Below are 24,915 nucleotides of genomic sequence, written 5' to 3' on the forward strand. Positions count from 1 at the left end.
AGAGAGAAGCAGGGCTCCCCTGAAGCAGGCCTCAAGCTCACCTGATGTGGGGCACGAACTCATGAACCAGGTGATCATGACCCTAGCCAAAGTCAGATGCTTAATGACTGAGCCACCCAGGCGCCCCTACACTCTTTAAGCTAAAACTCCAAATTCCTTGGGGCTCCTGGGGGGCTCAGTTAGTTAAGCATCTGACTTCGGCTCAGGTCATGATCTCACAGCTGAGTTCAAGCCCTGCATCAGGCTCTGTGCTGACAGCTCAGAGCCTGGAACCTGCTTGGATTCTGTGTCTCTCTCGCTCTCTGACCCTCCCCCACTCACATTCTGTGTGTGTCTCTCTCTCAAAAATAAAAAAAACATTAAAAAAAATTTTAAACCCCAAATCCCTTGACCCATTCCCCACTCACACTCTGTGTCTCTCTCTCTCAAAAATAAATAAACATTAAAAAAAACTTCTTAACTCCAAATTCCTCAACCCATTCTCCTAAGAGAATGCTTTTAGCATCAGTCTTCATCTCTAAAGCCTCTCCAGTCTCTTCATATGTCCATTTAGGGATAACTAAAACTAGATTGTAATCCATTCTGGCTCAAAAAGAAAAGAGTGCTTACTAAATGGCCCCATGCTAGCCTAAACCCATTTAAAATTAATAAGGCAAAGACAGTCAAGTAAAATTGATAGTATCTTAAGATAGCAGTTTTTTACTTCCAAGCATGACAGAATGTGTGTACCTTATGTCCCCATCAAGAAATACTTGTTACAGATCTCAATATCTAACTTCTAATTAGATTTTCATTTCTAATGTTGGTATGTGATCCAAACTAACAACCAAAAAAGAAACACTTGAAATTGATGGAAGTAACTTGTACAAGTTTATAATAAACAACGGCGTTCTTTACGTAAAAGTCAATTCTTAAAACCCTCAAACTTCAAAACACAAAAATAAATTTCCATTTATACATTTCCCCCTTCCAGTTCCAAAAGTGATTATTTTAAAGTATTCGTCATGTAAAATTTAGCTGAATCAAGTAAGTAACAACCGCCCAATGCAAGTATCAGTGCAACACACAGATTTCATATTAACCGCTTTCGTATTCTCCTTTTGCTTCTTTTCTAGATAAAAGCAGAACACTGTAAATGTTCTCACTAAAAAATTCTAACCAAAGATACTGGCCTTTTCAAGTAATTCAAAAAAGGTGAATCAAGAGAAACTCCTGAGACACAGCAGGCTCCAGTGTGTCACAGGAGCCCCTAACCATAAGCCTCATCAGTTCATCACACTGAAGATGGACCCACCGTGCTACTCATGCAGATAAGCACAATCGCCCTTACCAGATAAGCTACACACACTCCACTACCAACCATTTAGGTCAGAACATTTTTCAGTTTTTAGCATAGTAATCTCCCCTCTCCGGAGAGGCTAATTCAAACACACTCATTAGCATCTTTGGTTACAAGGGCAATACAGTGCGTAGATGTTGTTAATAATGGTTCTCCCATGGCTATGTAAAGATTGGAATAAATCCTGTAGGTAGATATAAATGCAACCTGCATTTTCTAAGCTCCTTACAAATCATTATATAAAGTCCAGCTCTTTCTGAAATTTTGTACATATCAGTAGCAGCAATATCTCCATGGGGCCTCCCATAAACTGTCTCTAATGCAGAAAATGTGATTCTTCCAGTTCCTTCCAGGGCAAGCTAGGTCTCCAAGGGGCACACAAAGGACAAGAACATGTCCAGTTGGTTCTTCACAATAACTTCATCCGGATGTAGCTTGTGGGGTAAATAATGAGCCAGGGTCATCTCCCAGGCATCAACAAGATACACTCCAACCCCTGAGAACATCTTCCGAAGGATGGTGTCCAGCTGGAAGTTGTACCAGTCACTGTTGAAAAGGCTCACTTCAGGCCCCAGCTCTTGGGCATTGGCTGTCCGGATGACTATCACAGTCTTAGGGCTTCGATCCAGGAGCTGGACCACTGCTCGACGGATATTCCTGAGCCGCCGGATATACACTTCCAAAGGGAAGGTGCTGAAATGAGACCATATAGCTATGGCAACCACTGTGTTCTTCCCTCCCACGATGCCATTCAGCTCATTTGCCACATAACGAAGCTCATTGCTAAAGACGGTTGTAAAACGGATGGGTGGACCATGGCAGCGATATTTGAGCAGGATGTTGTGCTTCTGGTCCACCGCAAGGAAGGGACCCACATTCTTGGGACTACCCAAGTTAAACTCCACTAAATCTGAAACAAGGAAAATTCAAATTCATAAAAATGTTCAAAACAAGCACATATATTATGATCATGTTTTACTTAGTGGCTTAAGAGAACTTTTTTTTTTTTAAATAAAAGTACCACAAAAGTACAACAAAAAGGTACAACTGTAAAGGTAATACCTATTTCACTGGCCTCAATGGACCTTTATTCTAACATATTATTTAAACCATCAGTAATAGATTCTATATGTATGTCTATATACCTCAGAATCAAAATAACCTGTTTACTTCTAACCATTAGGTCAAGAAATCTTCCTGTAGGCACTGATTGCTAAATATCTAAAAATCAATTTGGCATTTATACATCACTATTCTAACATATAAATACTATTTCTTCCAGGATGAGGGCTATAACTTGTGCTTTTTAAAGTAAACACGTAACAGTAACCAAATACTTTTTGAAATACATGAAAGAAACAAGCAACCCTGTTTCTTTTGACTTTCAGTTTCACCCTATGGGTGGAAAATCATATTAATGTCTTACAGAATGTCTATCTCTGTCACAAGAATAACAAAGACAGCAGACAAGTTAGAATTCACTTTTCCCTCTCCTTTATCTAAGTTGTGTTTCAAAGTCCAGCTCTTCTGAGGTCTTCTGAAGGTCCCAGGAATCAGTCAGGATTTCTCTTTTGTTACTTCTGAAAAACCCTGTCTGTAAAATTCATCACTTAGCATATGCCCCATAAGGAAAGAGGGCCTGTCTCATATCCCTGAATGTTCCTACAAGTGCCTTACAGAGAACAGACTAAGTAACTTCTGGCAATCCAAGTCCATTAACACTTCCTAAGTACCTATTCAGGGCCAGCCACTGTAGTGCCACTAGCCAGCACTGCTCAGATGGATAAGTCACAGTCCTTGCTCTCAAGGAGTTTACAGCCAATTCTGAAGAACTAACATCACACCCTAATTGTCCTACATTTTTCTTAAGGGTTAAAGTTTTCACTCTTCTCTCCATGCAGTCCTAGTCTCCTCTTCCAGATCTTTGTACCTAAATCATTACTACTTAGCATTTGGCTCCATTTAAACTGAACAAGCTCAAGCTACCATTTTTTTCATTTGATTAAAATCAAGCACCAGCACAAGGCTTTATCAGGTGAAAATCTATCTGCAAAGGATACAGTGGAAAATAATTATGACACTCAATGTGATCACTGCTATGAACGGAAATATTGAGCTCTGTCATTAGAACTTAAACAAACAACTACAGACTTCTGGAGGGCCCTGCCTAGTCAGCATCAAAACATGCTTAGCATTATGCCATACAAATTATATCCCTTTTCCTAGTTTTTAATTTATGCTTTATTGACCAAACTCAACTATGCTTGTGTCAATAAAAAAACAAAAGCACAACAAAAACTGGAATTAACTTTCCACTTTTGGGGACCGTATCTACTTCTTCCGTTCCTTTGAAAAATTAAATCTGAAATGAGGTTAGTGTAAAAAAAATAAAAGAGAAAAACAACACCAACAACAACTCACAACAAACTATGGGAATTTGCTTTATGGAAAGTCCTGCCCATGTATAGCCCTCAAAAATAGTTCCCATGGAATTATTTATCAGCTCTCTCAATTGTAAGCAGGGTCTTTAGTACTGTTACCTGAAATTCATTCCTCCTCACTCCATCCACACCTTCCACAAAGAGGAAAAGGCCCATTTGAATAAGGGAGGGCCTTCCAATGAGTGCGGCTTTATTCAGAGTCTGGAGGGCATCCCAGGAGCCCAGCAGTGACACCAGGAAGCTAAGAATGCTGGGACTTACCAAGACTCCCTCAGTAGGAGCCAGCTCATCTCAGAATCATATCAATGGAATGCCCAGCAGATGACACCGGAAAGGCTATATACTGCATGGATGTATTAAAATGGACCACAGTCTGTTTGGCTGCTTCCTTCCAGTTAAATCTATTTTAAACTTGAAGTCTGACTAAACAGAACTAGGAGAGAAACAGCTGAAAATGTCCACCTCTGTTTTATAGCCCAGAATATCAGAAGTAAAAGACACCTATAAGGTGATTCTGTCCAGCTGCCCCGTTGCACATGGAGAAATAAAGCCCTGGGAAGTAAATAACATGTCCAAGGTCACACAGCTCATCAGTGGTATGAACTTCAATTCCAGTGCTTCCATCAATACATCACAACCCCACCATGGATCATAAACCATCACACATCTCTCCAGGGTCAGGACACCTGTTTAGTCCTACAGAGAAATAACTATTTCCTCACCTGATGCCCTTCCTCGGGCACTGGAGTGAAGAAAGCTGATTTTGTGCATGCGGAAAAGAATTATGAAACAAAATGCAAAGTACCAACCTGGAACAAACGTAGTAAGGTATTCAAACCATTGCCTGATTGTTGAGTCACCAAACAAATACACCACTTTTCTTTGTAAGCATTCTGTAATGTTGTCAGGGTCATTAAACTGGCGCATCTTAAACTTTCTGGGCCTCCACTGATCTTTATAATAATACCCAGAAGGAAAAGTTCCTGAGCCATGAGATAGTTCTAGATTGTTGGTTTCTGAGAAGAAAAAGGAAACAAAATTAGATATTCTGAAAGTCTCCTCCAACTAACCATACATGGAAAATGTTCCAAGAAACAAAATTATGGCCCTATATCTGTTAGCGTGCTGGTATCTGGGTAACATTTCCTGCCATCACATCTCAAAGAAATCCCAGACTTTCCCCTTGCTACAAAAGGTTCTCCTTTGCACAAAAATAGGAAGATGTGAAATGTGTGTGAGGGTATTATTGGTGGACAGAGGCAAAAAGGGGACTTTGGGCATTCCCTCTGATTATGCATGTTTTTATCAAAGCCAAAAATAAAGGCAGGCAAATACCATGGAAATGTGTAGACATTAACTATTGTCTAGCATTTTCCCGGAATAAGTTTCTCATCCAAAGGCCTATGAGGCAAGTAACACCTTAAATTCATATTTTACATATGCATAGTAATATTAGTCCACTGTTCCTCAACCCAATAAAAGGAAAATTTTAACCCATGGGTCCCGCAATCAAATAGTAATTCAGATAACCACCACTTAATACAGCGAAGAAACCAAATACACACACTCTAAAGAACTATTCCCCACGTTACAAAAGGTTCAGAAGAATGTACAAATATTACAATGAGCAATATTTAAAATGCAGCAGCAGTTTGTACTCATGGCTGTAGCCCAGCTACACATGACACGAGAGGCAGGACACCCTTCAAAGGGAAAGTCAACATCCTTCTTCCCTAACACCTCCCTTGGAAAATGCTGTTGTAGAAACAACACACTTTAAGTGCTTCAAAATAAACAGACAGGGATGGCTAATATTTCTTGAGAGTTTACTCTGCAATTAAATATATTATCTCATACGATGCTCACAATAACCCTTTAAAGTAGGTCCTAGTGTTAACCCTGCCTTTTGGAACAGCAACTTGACTTAGATCCAGAGCTAACAAGCAGCAAAGCCAAGACCTGATCCAAGCAGGTGAGCCCCAAAGCCCATGGTCTAACCACTGTGCTATATATACCACGTCTCAAAAACAGAGGTTTGTAGATGTCAGCCATTTTCTTTTTGAATTTTTTCCTGAAGGTGTACACTTACTTGTTTCTAACACTCAAATCTACAATCTTCAAATACCATCAATTATTTTACATCACTTCCTTACACACCCCAAAGCTTAAACCTTGATCATAATCCAGTAATTCTCCAGTCTCACCTGTTAAACCACAATTCAAAATCCAAATGTTTATACAACTCAGAAATCTAAATTTGAGCCCCATATTTGTGACTATTTTCAGCTTATTATCTTGATATTATAAGATAATACTCAAAATTATTTTGGTTTTATTCCCTTCAAAGAAGATGCCCTATTTGACAGATAGTGCATATTTAACCTTTTAATTCAGCCATCTGCTAATTCTTTGAAGGTTCAGGGCCTAAGCTGAAAAGTAAACAGCATTTTTAAAAGCTTTACTTGGAAAATGTTATTGTCAAAGAAAAGAAAAGGGGGGGGGGGTAAATATTTATTTGGCTTATTCATAAACAGTTTCTCCACATGTTACCAAGTATGACTTTACTATGTTACCACAGCTTGCCCAAAGCTTCCTCATTATATCATCTTGTCAAGGTTATACAGACAGGGAGCTCCAGAGCAGACACCTGGGGCCCAAAGAAAACATCTACTAGAAGGGGAATTAAAAGTGATTTTGAAGTTACACTTTTTACCATGGTAATTCAGAAGATTTGGCTATTCTGTGCCAAATACATGTTATAAAGGAAAGTGTATATCACACAGGAAACAATTACCATTTCCATTCAAATGTTAATTTTATTTACTACCAGAGTTAAGTCAAGCAAAGCAAATCAATTACTGAACTGACATTAATTCTTCACACATGCAGCACTAGATAACAGAGCAGATTTTTAAAGTGTAATGCATGTACCTACATTGCCCTCTTATGGTCAGCGGAGACAAAAACATTTCTTACTTTATTAAGACTTTAAGCAGTCTGAAGTTCTTTAAAAAGACCGCATTTCTTGGAACTTGGAATGCATTTTCACATAAGATATGAAAGTCTCTTAAATCAATAATATAACCCCTAATGAACTATACATGTGGAATAAAAATAGTTTTGTGGGTTTTTTTAATTTATTTGAGAGAAGGGGAGAGAGAGAGAGAAAGCACAAGCAGGAGAAGGGCAGAGAGAGAGGGAGAGAATCCCAAGCAGGCTCCTCATTGTCAGCGCAGAGCCTGATGAGGGCCTCAAACTCACAAACCATCAGATCATGACCCGAGCCAAAACAGAGTCAGACACTTAACTGACTGATACACCCAAGCGCCCCAAAAATAGTTTTAAAACAAAACGGAGTTATTGCTTAGATTTTACAGTTTTCTTAAATACTGATGGTGAAGGAAGTAGTTTTTGTGGATGGTTATCAAAAGCAGATAAGATCTTTATGCAAAATCAGAAGGGATAGCTTCAATTATCTGCAAGTTAAGGTCCCTGCTTCTCTAAAATGTCTTGGCTTCTCTTTAAAACTCATAGCTTATAGTTTTCTCCAAAGGGTGTCATCCCATGTCATTCATTAGCCAAAACGAGGACTATTTGGACCACAAATGGGACAAAACAAGAGAAGAGCAGAGAAAAAATTTTCCCTTAACTATCTAGAAAGAGCTGGGTGAGAGGGAGACAGTGTGAATTAAGACTGGGAGGTGTGAGTAAGTGCATGTTAGTGCACACGTCCCTTAACTTCATAGCATAGAATTATCTGTAGAAGTAAGAAAAGTAAAAGGCAGGCCAATGGGGAGTATATAGTTCATGAGAGAAAAAACAAGACAAGACAAAGAAAGAGAGTCAAACAATTCCTCTCCTCAAGGAACACAATTAGCACCGGAACGCTTGGGTGCCATCTCAGGGAGATGAGAAATGAGGACAGCGTGTGTCGAGCTGTTCAGGTACAATTTGTCAAGCACTGGGACTATGAGAAGTCCTGGCTACACAGTAGTTATTATAGCTTGAGTTTACCCTTGAGTCTCCCCCTGGAAAACCTTGGGAATTTAATTTTTTTTCTTTATACTTTAGTCCCCTAAAACCTAAGCATTTTCCAGAGGGAAGCTAAACAGGTACAGATAGAAATACCTACAGATTCAAAGAATGCTGAAAGGACCTCAGATAATGGCTAGTCCAAATGTCTTTTAAAGGTGAAGACAGTACGTCACAGAGGCACTTGCCGAAGTTTCCCAGAGAGCCGTAGAGCCAGCTAGTGGTAAAGGTGGTCCTGTTTACAAAGGCATACATTTCACTACTGATACAGTTGTGGGGAGCTTCCTACCCCCAAATGATATCAGTCGGTTGGATTTTACATAACATATGAGCCCTTTGGTTTTCTAAGTTAACCAAATAAAATGTATTCTGTACCAAGTATTTTTTCCAACTGAAGGTGGTTGTCTTTAAAATAGCTTTGTCCAGGGGTGCCTGGGTGGTTCAGTCGGTTAAGCATCCGACTCTTGGTTTTGGCTCAGGTCACGATCTCACAGTTCCCTGAGTTCATGCCCTGCTGGGGCTCTGCACTGACAGTACGGAACTTGCTGGGGATTCTCTCTCTCTTCCCCCCTACTCAAAATAAATAAATAAACCTTTTTTTTTTAAAGTAGCTTTGTCCACTTTGTTGTGATAGCACCTTTCCATTTTCTAAACAACCTCATAGTGAGGTCTCATCCATAAAGTCATTAGTATGGTTTTCATCGAACAACATAAAACACTATTTTATCATTCACTCCACCATTTGGATGCATTTAGAAACTAGAGAGTTGATGAACTCCACTACTGCAGACAAACCCAAACGTTAAGACATCCTCCCCCACACCTCCCAAGCATATTAAGGGATAGCAGAAAAAGGGCTAGACTCGAGTCAGAGGTCCTGGTTTATGTCTGACTCCACGTCTCCAATAGGAGACCCCAGAAATCACTTAAAACTCTCATCTTACTCATCTCCTGTATTCTCAGAGTCTAGTCTAGCATCAGACACAGAGCAGATGTCAAAATGATGACGTATCAGTCTCTGGACCTTGCTTCAATTACCTATAAAATGGGTAAATTATTAGTTACTTTGAAGGGCTGTTGTGAAAGTTCAATACTGTAGTAGTATTAATAGTTTTTAATCATAAAGGGCAACACTGGAATGCTAGAAATATTCTATGTGTTCTAAACATTCTATATCTTTGTATGGGTGGCAGTAATTGTATTAGTTTTCTATTGGTGCATGGCAAATCACCACAAACTTAGTAACTTAAAAACAAGAGACATTTAATATCACATAGTTCTGCCAAGAGTCCAGGGCATGACATAGCTGGGTTCCCTGCTAAGGGTCTCACAGGTTGAAATCAGGTTGACAGCAGGACTGTGTTCCTTTCTGTAGACAAGAGAAATCTGCTTCCAACCCCATTCAATTACTGGCCAGATTCAGTTCCTTGTGGTTATAATACTGAGTTTCTTGTTTCCTTGGTCACTGTCAGCCAGGGAATGCCCTTCAGCTCCTAGAAACTGTCTACATTTCTTGCCACATGGCCTCCTCCATCTTTAGAGCCAGCAACAAAGAGTCCCGCTCACATGGAAGCCTTCTCACACTTTGAATTTCTTCAAGAAGAACTTGGTCCCTATTGAGGGCTTATCCAATTAAGTCAGGTCTGCCCAGGATAGTATCTCTTTTTTTAAAGTCATGGGAGTGATATACTATCACATTTACAGGTCCTTCCCACACTCAAGAGAAAAAGAATTATATAAAGGCATGGTTCAGTGGGAGTCATCTTAGAATTCAGCCTACCACAGTTACAGATACAAATGTAAAATTCCATTGTACTATATATTTGCAATCCACGTACTATACTGTACGTAAGATACACCTCAAAAGATAAAGAAAAGGGGCGCCTAGGTGTTTCAGTCAGTTGAGTGTCCAACTTTTGATTTCAACTTTGGTCACAGTCCCAGGGTTGTGGGCTTGAGCCCGGGTCCTGCAACGGTCTCTGTGCTGAGTGTGGAGCCTGCTTGGGATTCTCTCTCTCTCTCTCTCTCTCTCTCTCTCTCTCTCTCTCTCTCTCCCTCCCTCCCTCCCTCCCTCCCTCCCTCCCTCACCTTCTGGCCCTCTCTCCCACTGGCTCTCTTTCTTTCTAAAATATAATTAATTAATTAATTTTTTTAAAAGATAAAGAAAATAGCAAAAGGCTACAAAGATATTAATGCTTATTCTGTTGCTATTAAATCTAGTTTTATCCCAAACTCTCAGTAAGCTTCTCCCCAAAATATGAACTCTAGTTTAGTTGTTGATGAGGTTAGAAGCCATCAAGGCTTCTATCAGGCTATGATGATCTAGGGACCACAGTACAGGTACTAATAAAAATTCAGCAGCAATTCTGACACTGGGAAAGCCTGTCAGAAACCAGATACTTATCCCTGATGAGCTATTTTCATCTAATTAAAAGCTATGTTTCTTTGCTTTTGACTGGAATTATACCCATGCATGGGGGAAGACAGGTAATCTCAAACAGTTCAGCAGACTAAATATGCATCTTAGAATAAGTTTAACTTGCAGGAAAATCAATTAACTAATACTTTTTTTAAATGTTGATAGGGAAATAAAACCCTTCAAAATATAGGATTCATAAGTAAAATAATAAAAGTGGAAAGACTATGAACCCTTCCAAGTCTAGGTCAAATAACACACAAATGGGTGTGAAACATGTCAGAGAGTAAGGAAGTGCTTAAGGGAAAAAAATGTGTATACACACACACACACACACACACACACACACACATACACACACACACATATATATACACATATATGTATACATACACACACATATATATACACATATATACGTATCATAGGTACATACATACGTTAGCATGTCAAAGGGGCATAGGGGCCAAATTGAAAAAGTTCGCAATTGCCAAAATTGGAGCAATTAGAGCAACAAAATAAATAACAGTTGAATTCGGTAATAATCCAAAAAATGAGATAAATAATCATGAGCCATGAGTCTACATGGACATAATTAAATAAATGGGAAAGAAGGGACAACTCTTCCTTACAGAAAAATTCCAATTAATAAATGTCTTAGAAATGAGAGATTAGAAAGTCACCATTAAATACCACCCAAATAATTGCTGCTGACAAGATCTATTAATGAATGCTAAAATTAGTGGGTGAAAGTATAAGCAGAAATAGGATGTTTACATCCTGATGGAATACAGAGACATCCAGGATGTCTTTGTATTAGTTTCCTGTGGCTACTATAACAGATTACCACATATTCAGTGGCTTAAAACAACACAAATTTATTCTCTTACAGTTTTGGAGGGAGGCCAGAAATCCAAAATCAGTATCACCAATACCAAATCCAAGGTATCAGTAAGGCCATGCTCTCTCTGGAGGAGCTAGGGAAGAAATCTGTTCCCTTTCCTCTTCCACACCTGTATTCTTTGGCTCATGGCCTCTTTCTCCGTTTGTTAAGCCAGCAGCATGGCATCTTCAAATTTCTCTCTACTTCCATTGTCACATTGCTTTCTGCTTTTGTATGAAATCTCCCTCTTCCTCCTTCTTAAAAGGACACTTGTGACTGCATTTAGGGCCCACTCAGATTATCCGGATAATCTCTCCCCATTTCTAGACCCTTAGCTTAATCACACATGCAAAATTTCCTTTGCCATCCATATATAGCAACGTTCACAAATTTGAGGGATTAAGATCTGGATATCTTTGGGGGCCATTATTCAGCCTACCACAGTCTCAAAGTATCTCCCCAGAATACAGAGAATAGAACCCTGACAGACACCACTTTAACCAGGTGATCAAATTTAACATTGTTAACAGAACATATTGACATCATGTACTCCCTATAAAGGACACAAAATCATTTCTGTGCTATTCTTCCAAAAATGCATACTCTCATTCCAATCATTAGAAAACACTTAAAAATCCAAATTTAGAAACATTCTAAAAAATATCTGACCAAAGTTCTTCAAAGTGTAAAGGTCAAGATAATGTCACAGAAGGAAGACTAAAGAAACATGGTGACTAAATGCAACCTGGGATTCTGCATGGGATTCTAAAACAGAAAAAGGACATTGGTGGAAAAACTCATGAAATCCAAGTAAACTCTACAGCTTAGTTAATGATACTGTACTGATGTTAAAACCTTAGTTTTGGAAGTATTCTGTGGTTATATAAGATGTTAGCATAAGGGGAAGCTGGGTGTAGGCTATACAGGAACTTTATACTATTTTTGTAACTTATTTTAAGTCTAAAATATTCCAAAAACAAAATATATATATATATTAAAAAAGAGAAAGAAAGGAATGAAGGGAGGAACATAGGGAGGGAAGGTGGGAGGCATGTGAGCCCTTGGTTTAGGGTCTTTGAGTGCGCCCTGCTGGTCACGAGAGTGAACTGCAGTGAAGTCCTCCAAGGCTGGGTGTCTTTGATGTTATGTAAAGCAATTTCCCTTCTCTTTTCCTTCCAGTAATGTACCTGCTCTGAGGGGGTCTTCTCAAAGCCAAGCTATTCTCCTATTGATTCACGGTTCCTTTCTTCCTCTAAAAATCCATCAAAAGTCGCACTAGTTCCACCAGATCTCTCTAGTTCTCTCACTAGTTCTCTCTAAACAGAACAGTACATCACAAACCCACAAACACTTACTGGCTGAACATCGAGACCTGTCAGGTGCAGGTAAACCATCCAAAACTTCACCCGCTGACCATCCCACTAGACACCCAGGGATGAGGCAGCCACGCCAGAAGACTGGGGCTAGGGCAGAGGAGGATACAGTATGAGGAGTGCAGGACTAGGGGAGAATAGACACGGAGGTTGAGGCCCAGACAAATAAAGGCAAATAAAAGTATTTCTGTTAATGATGTTTCATATATGAATCTTTTAAAATTAGTAACTCACTGGCTTCAAGTAAATAAAATACAGCTTTTCACTAGGCAAATACTGGGATTTCTTGTGGCACATGATAGTGGAGACCAGAGATATATAGACTGGCAGTATCCTGGCTGTATCTGGGCCAGACAATAATTTTATTTAGCCCACACAATATTTTAAATGTTTGCAATTGGATGCCAATGTTTTGAAATCTGGAGATATTACATTGAAAGATTAAGGATTAAGACTTTTGATTTTTGTTCATGGAAAAAAGAAACCCTATACATCTGGGCACATTTCTGCACAACAAAGCAGCAAGAGCTGTAGACAGGCTGTGCTTGCACTTAGGTTCTTCCCCCACCATTCACACAAGGCATGCCTATGACTAATACCCACCCTGGCTAGATTCACATGTATTGCACGCCTAGGCCCTATGGCAATAGTGTTTGCCAGTATCTGTGCAATATCTACCATATATACTGTCATATATGCTTTCAACAGCCAAAAGGGCCTTGCCATCTGCATAAGTTTCCTTAATAATATTCATCCTTTCTTTCTAAAAGTCACCGTGGCTAAAACAGAACACATACATTTACTCTATATTGTTTTACTTTTAACAATACCCAATGCCAATGGATCAAAATCACCTGGAAGGTTTACTAAAACCCAGATTGCTAGGCCCCACGCCCGAGTTTCTGATTCAGTAGCCTGAGGTAAGACCTAAGAATCTGCAATTCTAGCTGATTCTGCTAATGCAGAGATCACACTTTGAGAAAACCAGAGTTCAGTAACATAATGCTTTTGATTTTAAAAATTTCCTTGCCGATTTCATACACGTTTCTTGGATAACTCTAGAGTAGTGATATCCGACAGAATTTCTGCAATGATGGATACACTACATTCCATATAAAATGCTGCCCAACATGGTAGCCACCAGCCACACATGGCTCCCGAGGATGTGTGACTTAAGAATTAAATTTTAGGGGAGCCTGGGTGGCTCAGTCAGTTAAGTGTCGGCTTTGGCTGAGGTCATGATCTCACAGTTTGTGGGTTCGGGCCCCACATCGGGCTCTGTACTGACAGCTCAGAGCCTGGAGCCTGCTTCGGATTCTGTGTCTCCCTCTCTCTCTGCCCTTCCCCTGCTTGTGCTCTGGCTCTCTCTCTCTTTCTCTTAGAAATAAATAAACATTAAAAATTTTGTTTAAAAAAAAAGAATTACATTTTAATTTTTAGTTAATTTTAATTAATTTAAATTTAAATAGCCATGTGTGGCTAGTAGCTACCATATCGGACAGTATAGCACCGAAGTCTCTTGAGCAGCCAACCAGAGAGGGGAAGGGGAAGAAGACAACTTTCACAGGAGTATAAATAGCAAAGCCCAAGATTATGCACATAAGGTCTGATTTATTTTAATTAAAAAGCTCTTTTAGTATTTTCAATTGTGCCCAGAAGTAACCATGGCATATTAAAAGGAGGAAAGAAGTTTTCATGACATTAGTGAAACCACAGAGCCTCAACCCATTTAGCAAGAAAAACAACAAATCATCAAGCTCATTCTTTTTACCTTTTATTCTCCTCGGAATCACAGTCACCCAATCAGGTCCACTGGAGTTGATTGGCATTTTGATATTGACACCACTTTAAAAGGAATAAGAAGAATACAAGTTTAGATTTGAGAACATTTACTTTCTAATATGTATCTTCATTTGCAAATTAAAATAACAGGATTTCACAGAACCTTAAGATGAAATATTCTTATAAATGCTACTCAACACAATCAATTAATAAACCAGGTCTCTTAAAATAAACAGGTTATGTGGATATATAAAATGAACAGAAATTAAATAGGTTTTTAATTTTTCACCACATAGCCCTGAGAGTATAATCTCTAAAATGACAAATTCTGGTTTAAATTCTTTATTCCCCTTGGACTCGGAAAATGGCTCACACTGATGAGAATGTCCATTCTGTCACTATCTAATTTTCAGATTATAAATCTATGTAGCATTAAATCACAGGTCAGATTCCTTAGGCCTTGCCCAGAACAGAGATGAGTCCTACTAGAGACACTTGTCCCCAGATATGTGCTCTTTCAGGACTTTGTTCACCATTGGTATGGCCCTGTAGTGTCTCTTTCTAAAACATACTCCTCAGTGACACAGATTGTGTTTCACTCACCTTTTGTCTCCAGCACTTAGCACAGGCCCTGGGCTAGAGTCCATGCTTGGACAATATTAGATGGAGGGCTGTGTGAAAAAGTGGGAGAGTGTGGAGTCCAGGGAAAAAGTACTGGAAATTTGGTATAACTATGCCAGAAACTGGGTCACAACAATTACCTCTTACACTTAGGCCAAAAACAGACAAAAAAATAAAATGCTAACTTTCCAAATTCTTGATATGTGAACTTGAATCACAATATTTTGTTTTATCAAAAATAAGTTCAAAAGAGATATGTTCTTAAATAATTCTTAAGCTTCTAAATGAACAAAGGAAAAAAAAGAGAGAGACCAAAAAACAGATAGTACAAAAAACTATGGAGAACTGATGGTCACCAGAGGGAAGGTGGGCAGGGAGATGAATGAAATCGGTAAAGAAAATTAAAGAGTACACTTCTATTGATTAGCACTGAGTAATATATGGAACTGTTGAATCACAATCAATATTATACACCTGACACTAATATAATACTGTATGTTAACCACACTGGAATTAAATTTTTTTAATAAAATAAAAATATAATTTTTAAGCTTCTACTATGGGCCCGGCACTGTCCTAGATGTCAGGGATGTAACAATAAACAAGACACACAGCATCTCCTCCTTCAGGGAAATGACATTCTAATGGGGAGACAAGAAACAAGGAAGGCAGTGCAGCTGACTTTGAACAACATGTTTTGTTTTTTTGTGTGTGTGTGTTTTTTTTTTTTTTGCTGCCTACAAGAGGATCATTTCTTTTTTTCAAACATTTTGGAAGTTTGCAGCCATTATTTCTTTATTTTTTTCTGAAACTAACATTCAGTCTTTATTATACACACACACACACACAGGTATGTATGTGTGTGTGTATATATATATAATTTATTTCATTCTTTCTCATTGCCAAGTAATATTCCATTGTATATATAAACCACATCTTCTTTATCCATTTGTCAGTTGATGGACATTTAGGCTCTTTCCATAATTTGGCTATTGTTGAAAGTGCTGCTATAAACATTGGGGTACAAGTGCCCCTATGCATCAGTACTCCTGTATCCCTTGGGTAATTCCTAGCAGTGCTGTTGCTGGGTTATAAGGTAGATCTATTTTTAATTTTTTGAGGAACCTCCACACTGTTTTCCAGAATGGCTGCACCAGTTTGCATTCCCACCAACAGTGCAAGAGGGTTCCCTTTCTCCACATCCTCGCCAGCATCTATAGTCTCCTGATTTGTTCATTTTAGCCACTCTGACTGGCATGAGGTGGTATCTCAGTGTGGTTTTGATTTGTATTTCCCTGATGAGGAGTGATGTTGAGCATCTTTTCATTTCATGTGCCTGTTGGTCATCTGGTTGTCTTCTTTAGAAAGTGTCTATTCATGTCTTCTGCCCATTTCTTCACTGGATTATTTGTTTTTCAGGTGGGGAGTTTGGTGAGTTCTTTATAGATTTTGGATACTAGCCCTTTGTCCGATATGTCATTTGCAAATATCTTTTCCCATCCCGTGGGTTGCCTTTTAGTTTTGCTGATTGTTTCCTTTGCAGTGCAGAGGCTTTTTATCTTCACAAGAACCCAATAGTTCATTTTTGCTTTTAATTCCCTTGCCTTTGGAGATGTGTCAAGTAAGAAATTGCTATGGCTGAGGTCAGAGAGGTTTTTTTCCTGCTTTCTCCTCTAGGGTTTTGATGGTTTCCTGTCTCACATTCAGGTCCTTCATCTATTTTGAGTTTATCTTTGTGAATGGTGTAAGAAAATGGTCTAGTTTCATTCTTCTGCATGTTGCTGTCCAGTTCTCCCAGCACCATTTGTTAAAGAGACTATTTTTTTTCCATTCTTTCCTGCTTTGGATATTCTTTCCTGCTTTGTCAAAGATTAGTTTGCCATACATTTGTGGGTCCAATTCTGGAATCTCTATTTTATTCCATTGGTTCTATGTGTCTGTTTTTGTGCCAATACCATACTGTCTTGATGATTACAGCTTTGTAGTAGAGGCTAAAGTCTGGGATTGTGATGCCTCCTGCTTTGGTTTTCTTCTTCAATATTACTTTGACTATTCAAGGTCTTTTGTGTGAACAACATGGCTTTGAACTGTGCAGCTCCACTTATGCATGGATTTTTTCAATAAATGCAGTACAGTCCTGTAAATGTATTTTCTGTTCCTAATGATTTTCTTAACATTTTCTTTTCTCTAGCCTACTTTACTATAAGACTACAGTATATATAATACATACAGCATACAAAATATGTGTTAATCAACTGTTCTTATCAGTAAAGGTTCTGGTCAATGGTAGAATATTAGTAAAGTCTTCGGGAAGTCAAAAGTTATAGCAGATTTTTGACTGTGCAGGTGGTTGGCACGTCTAAATCCTGAGACTTTTAAGGGTCAACTGTATGTTTAGAAAATAGTTTAAATAAGTTACATTTAGGAGAGAACATGACTTTTTTTTTTTTAATTTTTTTTTCAACGTTTATTTATTTCTGGGACAGAGAGAGACAGAGCATGAACGGGGGAGGCGCAGAGAGAGAGGGAGACACAGAATCGGAAACAGGCTCCAGGCTCTGAGCCATCAGCCCAGAGCCCGACACGGGGCTCGAACTCACGGACCGCGAGATTGTGACCTGGCTGAAGTCGGATGCTTAACCAACTGCGCCACCCAGGCGCCCCAGAACATGACTTTTAAAACAGCACAAATAAACTGCTTTCGTGGGAGAGCTTTAAGATAAGGAAAAGAAGAAAATTTGCCCTTTGTAATTTTCCTGTAAAAATGTTTAACCTCAATCTGGTCATGTAGAAACAATAAAGCAGCAAATCCAAATTAAGGGACATCTACAAAGCAGTGACATCAAAACCTTAATGTTGTGAAAAACATGCTAGAGGAGGCGCCTGGGTGGCTCGGTCAGTTGAGTGTCCGACTCTTGGTTTTGGCTCAGGTCATGATCTCTTCATGAGTTTGAGACCCACATCTGGCTCTGCAATAGCAGGGTGGAGCCTGCTTGGGATTCTCTCTCTTTCCCTCTCTCTCTGCCCCTCCCCTGCTCACACTGTCTCTGTCTCTCTCAAAATAAACAAAAAATCAAACAAACAAACAAACAAAAAAACACAAGCTAGAAACCTCATCCAAATTAAAGATTAAAGAGATAACTGAGGGTGCCTGAGTAGCTCAGTCAGTTGGTTAAGCGTCTAACTTTGGCTCAGGGCACAATCTCACATTTTGTGAGTTCGAGTCCCGCATGGGGCTCTCTGCTGTCAGCACAGAGCCCCCTTCAGATCCTCTGTCCTCCCCCCTCTCTCTTTCCCTCTCCTGTTTGTGTTCTCTCTCTCTCTCTCCCAAAATAAATAAATAAAATTTAAAAGAAAGGATAACTAAACACATTGTAAGTAATCATAGGTTAGATTAGTTAAAATAAAAATGACAGCTATAAAGGACATTATTGGGACAATCAGAGAAACTTGAGTATGGACTGTATATTCAATAATAGTATTGTATTAATGATAAATGCCCCAAGTGTGATAAATATGTTACAGTTATATGTTGGAGAAAGTTCATGTGCCAGGAGATGCATACCCATGAGGTGCAACACCATGTTGCCTGCAACTTACTCTCAAATGCTCTGGGAAGGGGGATAATTATACATCAACAGACATGTATATAAACACACATACAAAGAGAAAGAGAGAGAAAGCAAATGTGGCAAAACATTAACAATGGTGAATCTAAGTTAAAGCTATATGGATGTTCATTTTTATTATTCTTGCAGTGTTTCTAATGATTTGAAAGTTTTTTTAAGCACAAAGTTAGAAAAAAGAAAATATGAAATGATGCTAAAATATATGGGAAGCTTTTCATGTGAGAACCTCATTCTTTCAAAAAGCCTTCCTTTATATTAATAGAATCTTTTAAGCAAAGTACTGTTGTTCTTTCTAAAACCAACATTTTTTAGGAGTAAAGAACAAAGATTAGATCACCTTAATTGTCCAACTGTTATTTAGAGAACCAAAGACCAAAGCTAAGCTTAATCCTTTCTGAATTAAGCAATGCTATGAGCCACCAAGGAAAAAAGGTAAAAATGGGTATCAGCTTAACATATTCAGGCCATGAGCTCAAAAAAGCATACCCAAGGACACCTCAAAAAATCAATTTCAATCTTCTTCTTTTTAGTTAGCTGATGTAAAATTTCAGAATTCTAATAAACAATGCAAGAAAAAAAATCAGTAGCAGAACTATCAGATGTTTGATTCCCAAAAATGTTACCTCAAGCAACATCTTATCAGCAAACTTCTAGGTAAGTAGAATTTCTTAATGATTCTACTACAAAGTGCCATCAGTCAGCCTCATCCAGGATGTGCAAGTAAGGACAGAGACATAATTATTTCATCCTTCACGATTCACAGGTGTTTTCTGGTTTTAATGGTAGGATTTAGTGTCAGGAATATTCTTAAATTTTACACTTACTCTCAAATTTTTCTCCCACTTTTTTCCACATGGAATTTCAGTAAGTTATAAGCTGTGCTTCCTTTTTTTTGCTAAGCCACTAAGGAGACTGACAACACAACCCTAAAGGGGAGGAACTGAGCAGTCTTCACACATAGGCAAAAAGTACACAGACCTGAAATCATCTGCTCACCGTCATTGATAAATAACGTGTCTGAAATTGAACCCAGGATTAAAACTAAAGCTAAAGTCCTTGTATACTCAGCCACACGACAAACTAGACAGTTTTCTGAAGAACAGTACAGTAAATACATTGAATAGTGCTCCCTCTGCTGGCATCTAAGAGCATCCCTCTAAAAGCATGGCATCAGTCCAGCAAACATGTATTTAAAACTGATACGACCAAAAGCAGACTCCAGAAATGAAAAATCAGAGCTTTGTTTGAGAAGCTCCTACATACGTTATAGTAGGAACATTTCCCTCACTGAGTAAGAAGTGGGCATAAAACATAAAATTTTTACGGGTGCCCAGAGGTACTCAACAAAACTACCTCTCCACCAAGGAGTATTTTTAAGTATTTATTTCAATAAAAAAATAAAAGGCATTTTTACATTCTGTCAAGTAATTGGACTTTTTGGCCATATGGCTTTTATAATTTTTTTCCTTAGGCATGCTATTTTACTTTAGAACTGTACAAAATGTTGAAGAAAACATTTAATCCATACTGATCCCATACATTCCACTCTGCACATTATTCCGCATTTTCCGCTGAAAAAGTTTTACACTTATGTTCCACAAGAGAAATTTGTACACAATAATGCAAAAATTTCCCTAACTGTTAATTTAAAAAACATAGTTTGCCGTGATATTCCTGGTTTCCCATGTTTATCGTTAAGTCAACCCAGCAATGTTGTCATATTCATAGTCCTTTTCCTATCAGTATATGATTTTAACAACTGATAATATGTCACTTAAAAATGTTTTTAAAGTTTATTTATTTATTTTGAGAGAGAGAGAGAGAAAGCCCAAGCAGGGGAGAGACAGGAAAGAGAGAATCCCAAGCAGGCTCTGCACCGTCAGCACAGAGCCCAAAGCAGGGCTCAATCTCACAAACCGTGAGATCATGACCTGAGATGAAACCAAGAGTAGGCTGCTTAACTGACTGAGCCACCTAGGTGCTCCTGAAATTTTTTTAGCTTATTAGACATGAAGATAAAAGTGTCCTGACTACAAGACCTCTTGTCACCCTGTTCTTGGGCGATGTTTTTCATCTGTTCTGTGAATAAGTGATCTTTCTTATATAGTTATCCATGTGCTATGTAGTTCTGAAGTAAAACATAAATCTGAGGGTAAAAGGTCTTTAATTTGAACTAGAAGAAGCTCTAAGCTTCACTTTCTAAAAACTATTCACAAGGGGGCACTGGCTGGCTCAGTCACTGGAGCATGCAACTCTGGATCTTGGGGTTGTGGGTTTGAGCCCCACGTTGGGTGTACAGATCCCTTAAACATTTTTAAAAATCTAAAAATACTTTAAAATAAATAAATAAAAATAAAAACTATTCACAAAATATAAGTATTTATTTATTTTCCTATTCGCTACTTCTCCCAAATAGGGCCAACTTCAGAAAGTTATATGAAGCAAATAACCAAAACAAGAAAGTCTTCTAAATGGGATGATGTCACCTAATTGAGACAAAAACAGTGGAAAAGGACCTTAAAATTATCCCCTGGAACAAGAAACACCTACCTCTGGAAGAAAGCGGTCTCTGCAGCAGTTAGGAGGCCCTTCAGGTATCCACCTTTGAAATGGTTAATTCTGCTACTGCAAGGGAGCTTCTTTGGTTTGAAGCAGAACCAGGGCTCTCCAGTGTAGACATCTGTAAAGTTACACAGGGGAAGACTCCCAGGAAGACACACATTGCACTCAGTGGTTTCAGAAATTCTTCCTGAACGGAAGAGACTCTTGAAATAGACTCTGTGTGGTTTCTCTTCCTGCAGGCGCTGAAGAACTCTGATCCCCTCAGTGGGGTGGACCAGAGATATGGACACTTTAACTTTGCCTGGCCAGAGCAGAGTAAAGAAGACCTTGTAAAACCCATTCTGGTAGTCTACCACTCTGCCCACAGCCCCTGCCTGCAGCTTAGGGGAGTGGATCCTGGCCTGCAGGTAGTCTCCACCATACTTCTTGGGCTTTCTTTGAAAATCCTGCACATGAACCAGCACTTCTAGCTGGCTTCCCACCTTGAAGAAGGCTGCGGAGTTCAAGATAACAAAGTAGCTGGAAGAAGGGTCAGTGCTCTTCACAAAGGGGACTGGACCCACATCAGGCACCTGCCACTGTAAGGCAGCCAGCAGGGAGTCCTCCTCTGTGCGCTCCCGGCTGGACAGAGTCTGATGCTCATAGCCACAGTAAGGATTCCGGCTAATTCTTGTCATCTGGGAGGAAACAAACTGTCCACTGCTGTCGATGAATGTGGCTGAAACAGTCTCATGGTCCAAGTACTGAAGACAGAAACATAAAAACAGAAACCACAGCTATAATAAATTTCCTTATATCAGCCAAATATATCTCTGCTTCAGTTTAATTTTAATAAAACTACTTGGTATGACATTGTCTCAAAACCCAGAGCTTACTAGTTTAACAGGGCTATCTTATTATAACACAGTGACATCAGGATGAGGAATAAAGTCATAAGGAGATCTCCACACTGTGGATCTCACCTCTGGGAGCTCAATCAAGTTCCTGTAATAAATATCAGACTTCCAGCAAAACAAGAAGAAAAGGAATCATTTTGAAATATAATAGAGCATTCTGTTCTTCTTAACAAGGCCTGCCCCCAAGAGAAACTATTTTACCAGAGCCTAATCTATTGGGGTTTTATCAGAACTTAACCAAACTGGGGTAGGGAACATACCCAGCTCCAGCCCATTCTAACCATCTATCCAGCTTAAAGAGTGTTGGGGGAGGATTGAGAAGCACTTTTGAAGTTCACAGCCCCATACCAAAGGCTCCCTAAAGGACTGAGAGTCACTCATAGGACTATAAATCGCTTCACCTCCCTCACACCTCACCACTAAAAACTTATTTATCAGAGTTTCCTTTACCCAGTACATTGTGTCCAGCTTTCAACAAAAAATTGTAAGACATACTAAAAGACAAAACACATAGTTTGAAAACACAAATAAGGCATCAGAACCAGACTCAGCTATGGCAGAGTTGTTGGAATAATCAGACCAGTAATTTAAAACAAGTATGATTATTTGACAATAAATTATATACAAAAATTTTTAAATAAAAAAATAAAACAAGTATAATTAATATCTATAAGGCCTCTAAGGGAAAAAGCAGACAACATGAAAGAACAGATAGGCACTGTAAAGACAGAGATAGAAACTCCCAGAAAGAATCAAAAAGAAATGGCAGACAGCTGAGAGGATTTTTAGGGAGAGAAAATACTCTGTATAACGCTATAATGATGGACAGTTATCATTACACATTTGTCTAAATCTGTAGAATATACTAAACCAACAGAGAATCCTAAGGTAAACTATGGACCTTGGGTGATGATATGTCAAGGTAGGTTTATCCTTGGTTAAAAAATGTACCATTCTGGGGCACTTGGGGGGCGCAGTCAGTTAAGCACCTGACTCTTAATTTTGACTCAGGTGATGATCTCCCAGTGGGTAAGATCCACCCCTCACTGACAGTGGAACATGCTTGGCTTCCTCCCTCTCCTCCCTCCCTCTCTCTCTCTCTCTCTCTCTCTCTCTCTCTCTCTCTCTGCCCCTGCCCATGCTCACTTTCTCTCTACATAAATAAATAAGTAAATAAATAAATAAATAAATAAATAAATAAACTTAAAAAACAAAATGTTTACTGTTCTGGTGAGTGACATAATAATGGGAGAGGCTCAACAATAGCCAAATTATGAAAAGAGCCTAAATGTCCATCAACTGATGAATGGATAAAGAAATTGTGGTTTATATACACAATGGAATATTACGTGGCAATGAGAAAAAATGAAATATGGCCTTTTGTAGCAACGTGGATGGAACTGGAGAGTGTGATGCTAAGTGAAATAAGCCATACAGAGAAAGACAGATACCATATGGTTTCACTCTTATGTGGATCCTGAGAAACTTAACAGAAACCCATGGGGGAGGGGAAGGGAAAAAAAAAAAAAAAAAGAGGTTAGAGTGGGAGAGAGCCAAAGCATAAGAGACTGTTAAAAGGGTTGATGGGGGGTGGGAGGGAGGGGAGGGTGGGCGATGGGTATTGAGGAGGGCACCTTTTGGGATGAGCACTGGGTGTTGTATGGAAACCAATTTGACAATAAATTTCATATATTGAAAAAAAAATAATAATGGGAGAGGCTAAGCATGTAAAGGGGTGAAGAGTATGTGGGAAATCTCTGTCATCTTCCTACAATGTAAGCCCTGACAATCATTTCTTTCTATTTTGTCATGCAAGTGCCTGACTTCAATTCCACTTCAAAGACAGCTATCTCAGAAAAACACACTGGCAGTCAAATGACTAGATAAAGAGCCAGGCTACCACCTCCCACACAAGGCTCCTTTGCTTTAGAGATCTTGGTTGATTTAGATAACTGACCATTCCCTGTGCTTTAAATTCCCACTCTTATGTTTTAAATTCACCAATAAAGAATGAACCTGTGAAACCCCATGCCCCTACCCATGGACCCCAAAAACAACAGAACCCCAAGCCCACACTCTTTTCTTTCTCTACCCATGACCTCACTGTGTGACCCCAGGTGTGTTGTATACCCTCCAGGACCCATGAATAATAAAACCTGTTGTTTTTCAAAGTGTCCTGCTGGCAGTCATAATAAGAACCATGAGGACCAGTCCAGAACAGTGGTAATCAAGAGGCTGAAACTAACAAAAAACATTTCTGGTCAATTTTGCTTTAAACCTGCCAGAGACTCATTTTAGACCTAAAGACACCTGCAGATTAAAAGTAAGGGGGTGGAGAAACACCTATCATGCAAATGGGTGTCAAAAGAATAGAAAATCCAGTCCTAGTAGCAATACTTATATTGGACAAACCAGACTTTTTTGTTCTTGTATTGTTTTTATATTGCTTTGGTACAGGGTAGTGTTCCCTCTATTCCATTATTCATAAGATTTTGATAAAGATTTCCATTAATTATTATTGTTTTTAATGATTGGTAGATTTCACCAATGAAACTAGGTGGTCTTGAGCTTTTCAGTGCTGGGAGATTTTTTTATTCCTAATTCAACATCCATTTTTGTTATTGGTCTAAGAAGATTTCCCACCTCTTGGATTCAAGATTCATGATTCAATCTTCGTAACTTCCACATTTTTTAGGAATTATCTGGAGTTTTTTCTTCTAAGTTATCTGATTTTTTAGTTTATAATTGTTTATAGTAATCTGTTATCACACTATTGATTTCTGTGGTTATCTGTTGTATTGTTTTCTCTTCCATTTCTCATTTTGGTTTTTGAGTCCTCTTTTTTCTTAGCTAATGTAATTAAGAAAATTGCCAACTTTGTTCATTTTTTGGAAAAATTGGTCATTACTTTCGATGTTATTATTTATTCTGGTCTCTTATT

General features: G+C 38.8%; 1 protein-coding gene across 2 annotated transcripts in view; it reads right to left on the minus strand.

Annotated features, from left to right (window-relative positions):
* Positions 1-404: 404 nt before the first annotated feature.
* The window catches only part of NXPE3 (neurexophilin and PC-esterase domain family member 3), a 42,683-nt gene continuing 18,172 nt past the window's right edge, over positions 405-24,915 (minus strand). For both annotated transcript variants that reach the window (XM_047876479.1, XM_047876478.1), the window contains exons 3-6: positions 21,067-21,821; positions 14,256-14,329; positions 4,590-4,796; positions 405-2,249 (exon numbers count right to left, since the gene is read on the minus strand). In XM_047876479.1, coding sequence (XP_047732435.1) covers positions 1,699-2,249; positions 4,590-4,796; positions 14,256-14,329; positions 21,067-21,821 — 1,587 coding nt within the window. In that variant the 3' untranslated portion in view covers positions 405-1,698. The remainder of the gene's footprint in view (positions 2,250-4,589; positions 4,797-14,255; positions 14,330-21,066; positions 21,822-24,915) is intronic.

The sequence above is a fragment of the Prionailurus viverrinus genome, chromosome C2 (genome assembly GCF_022837055.1).
Source record: "Prionailurus viverrinus isolate Anna chromosome C2, UM_Priviv_1.0, whole genome shotgun sequence".
Lineage (NCBI taxonomy): Eukaryota > Metazoa > Chordata > Mammalia > Carnivora > Felidae > Prionailurus > Prionailurus viverrinus.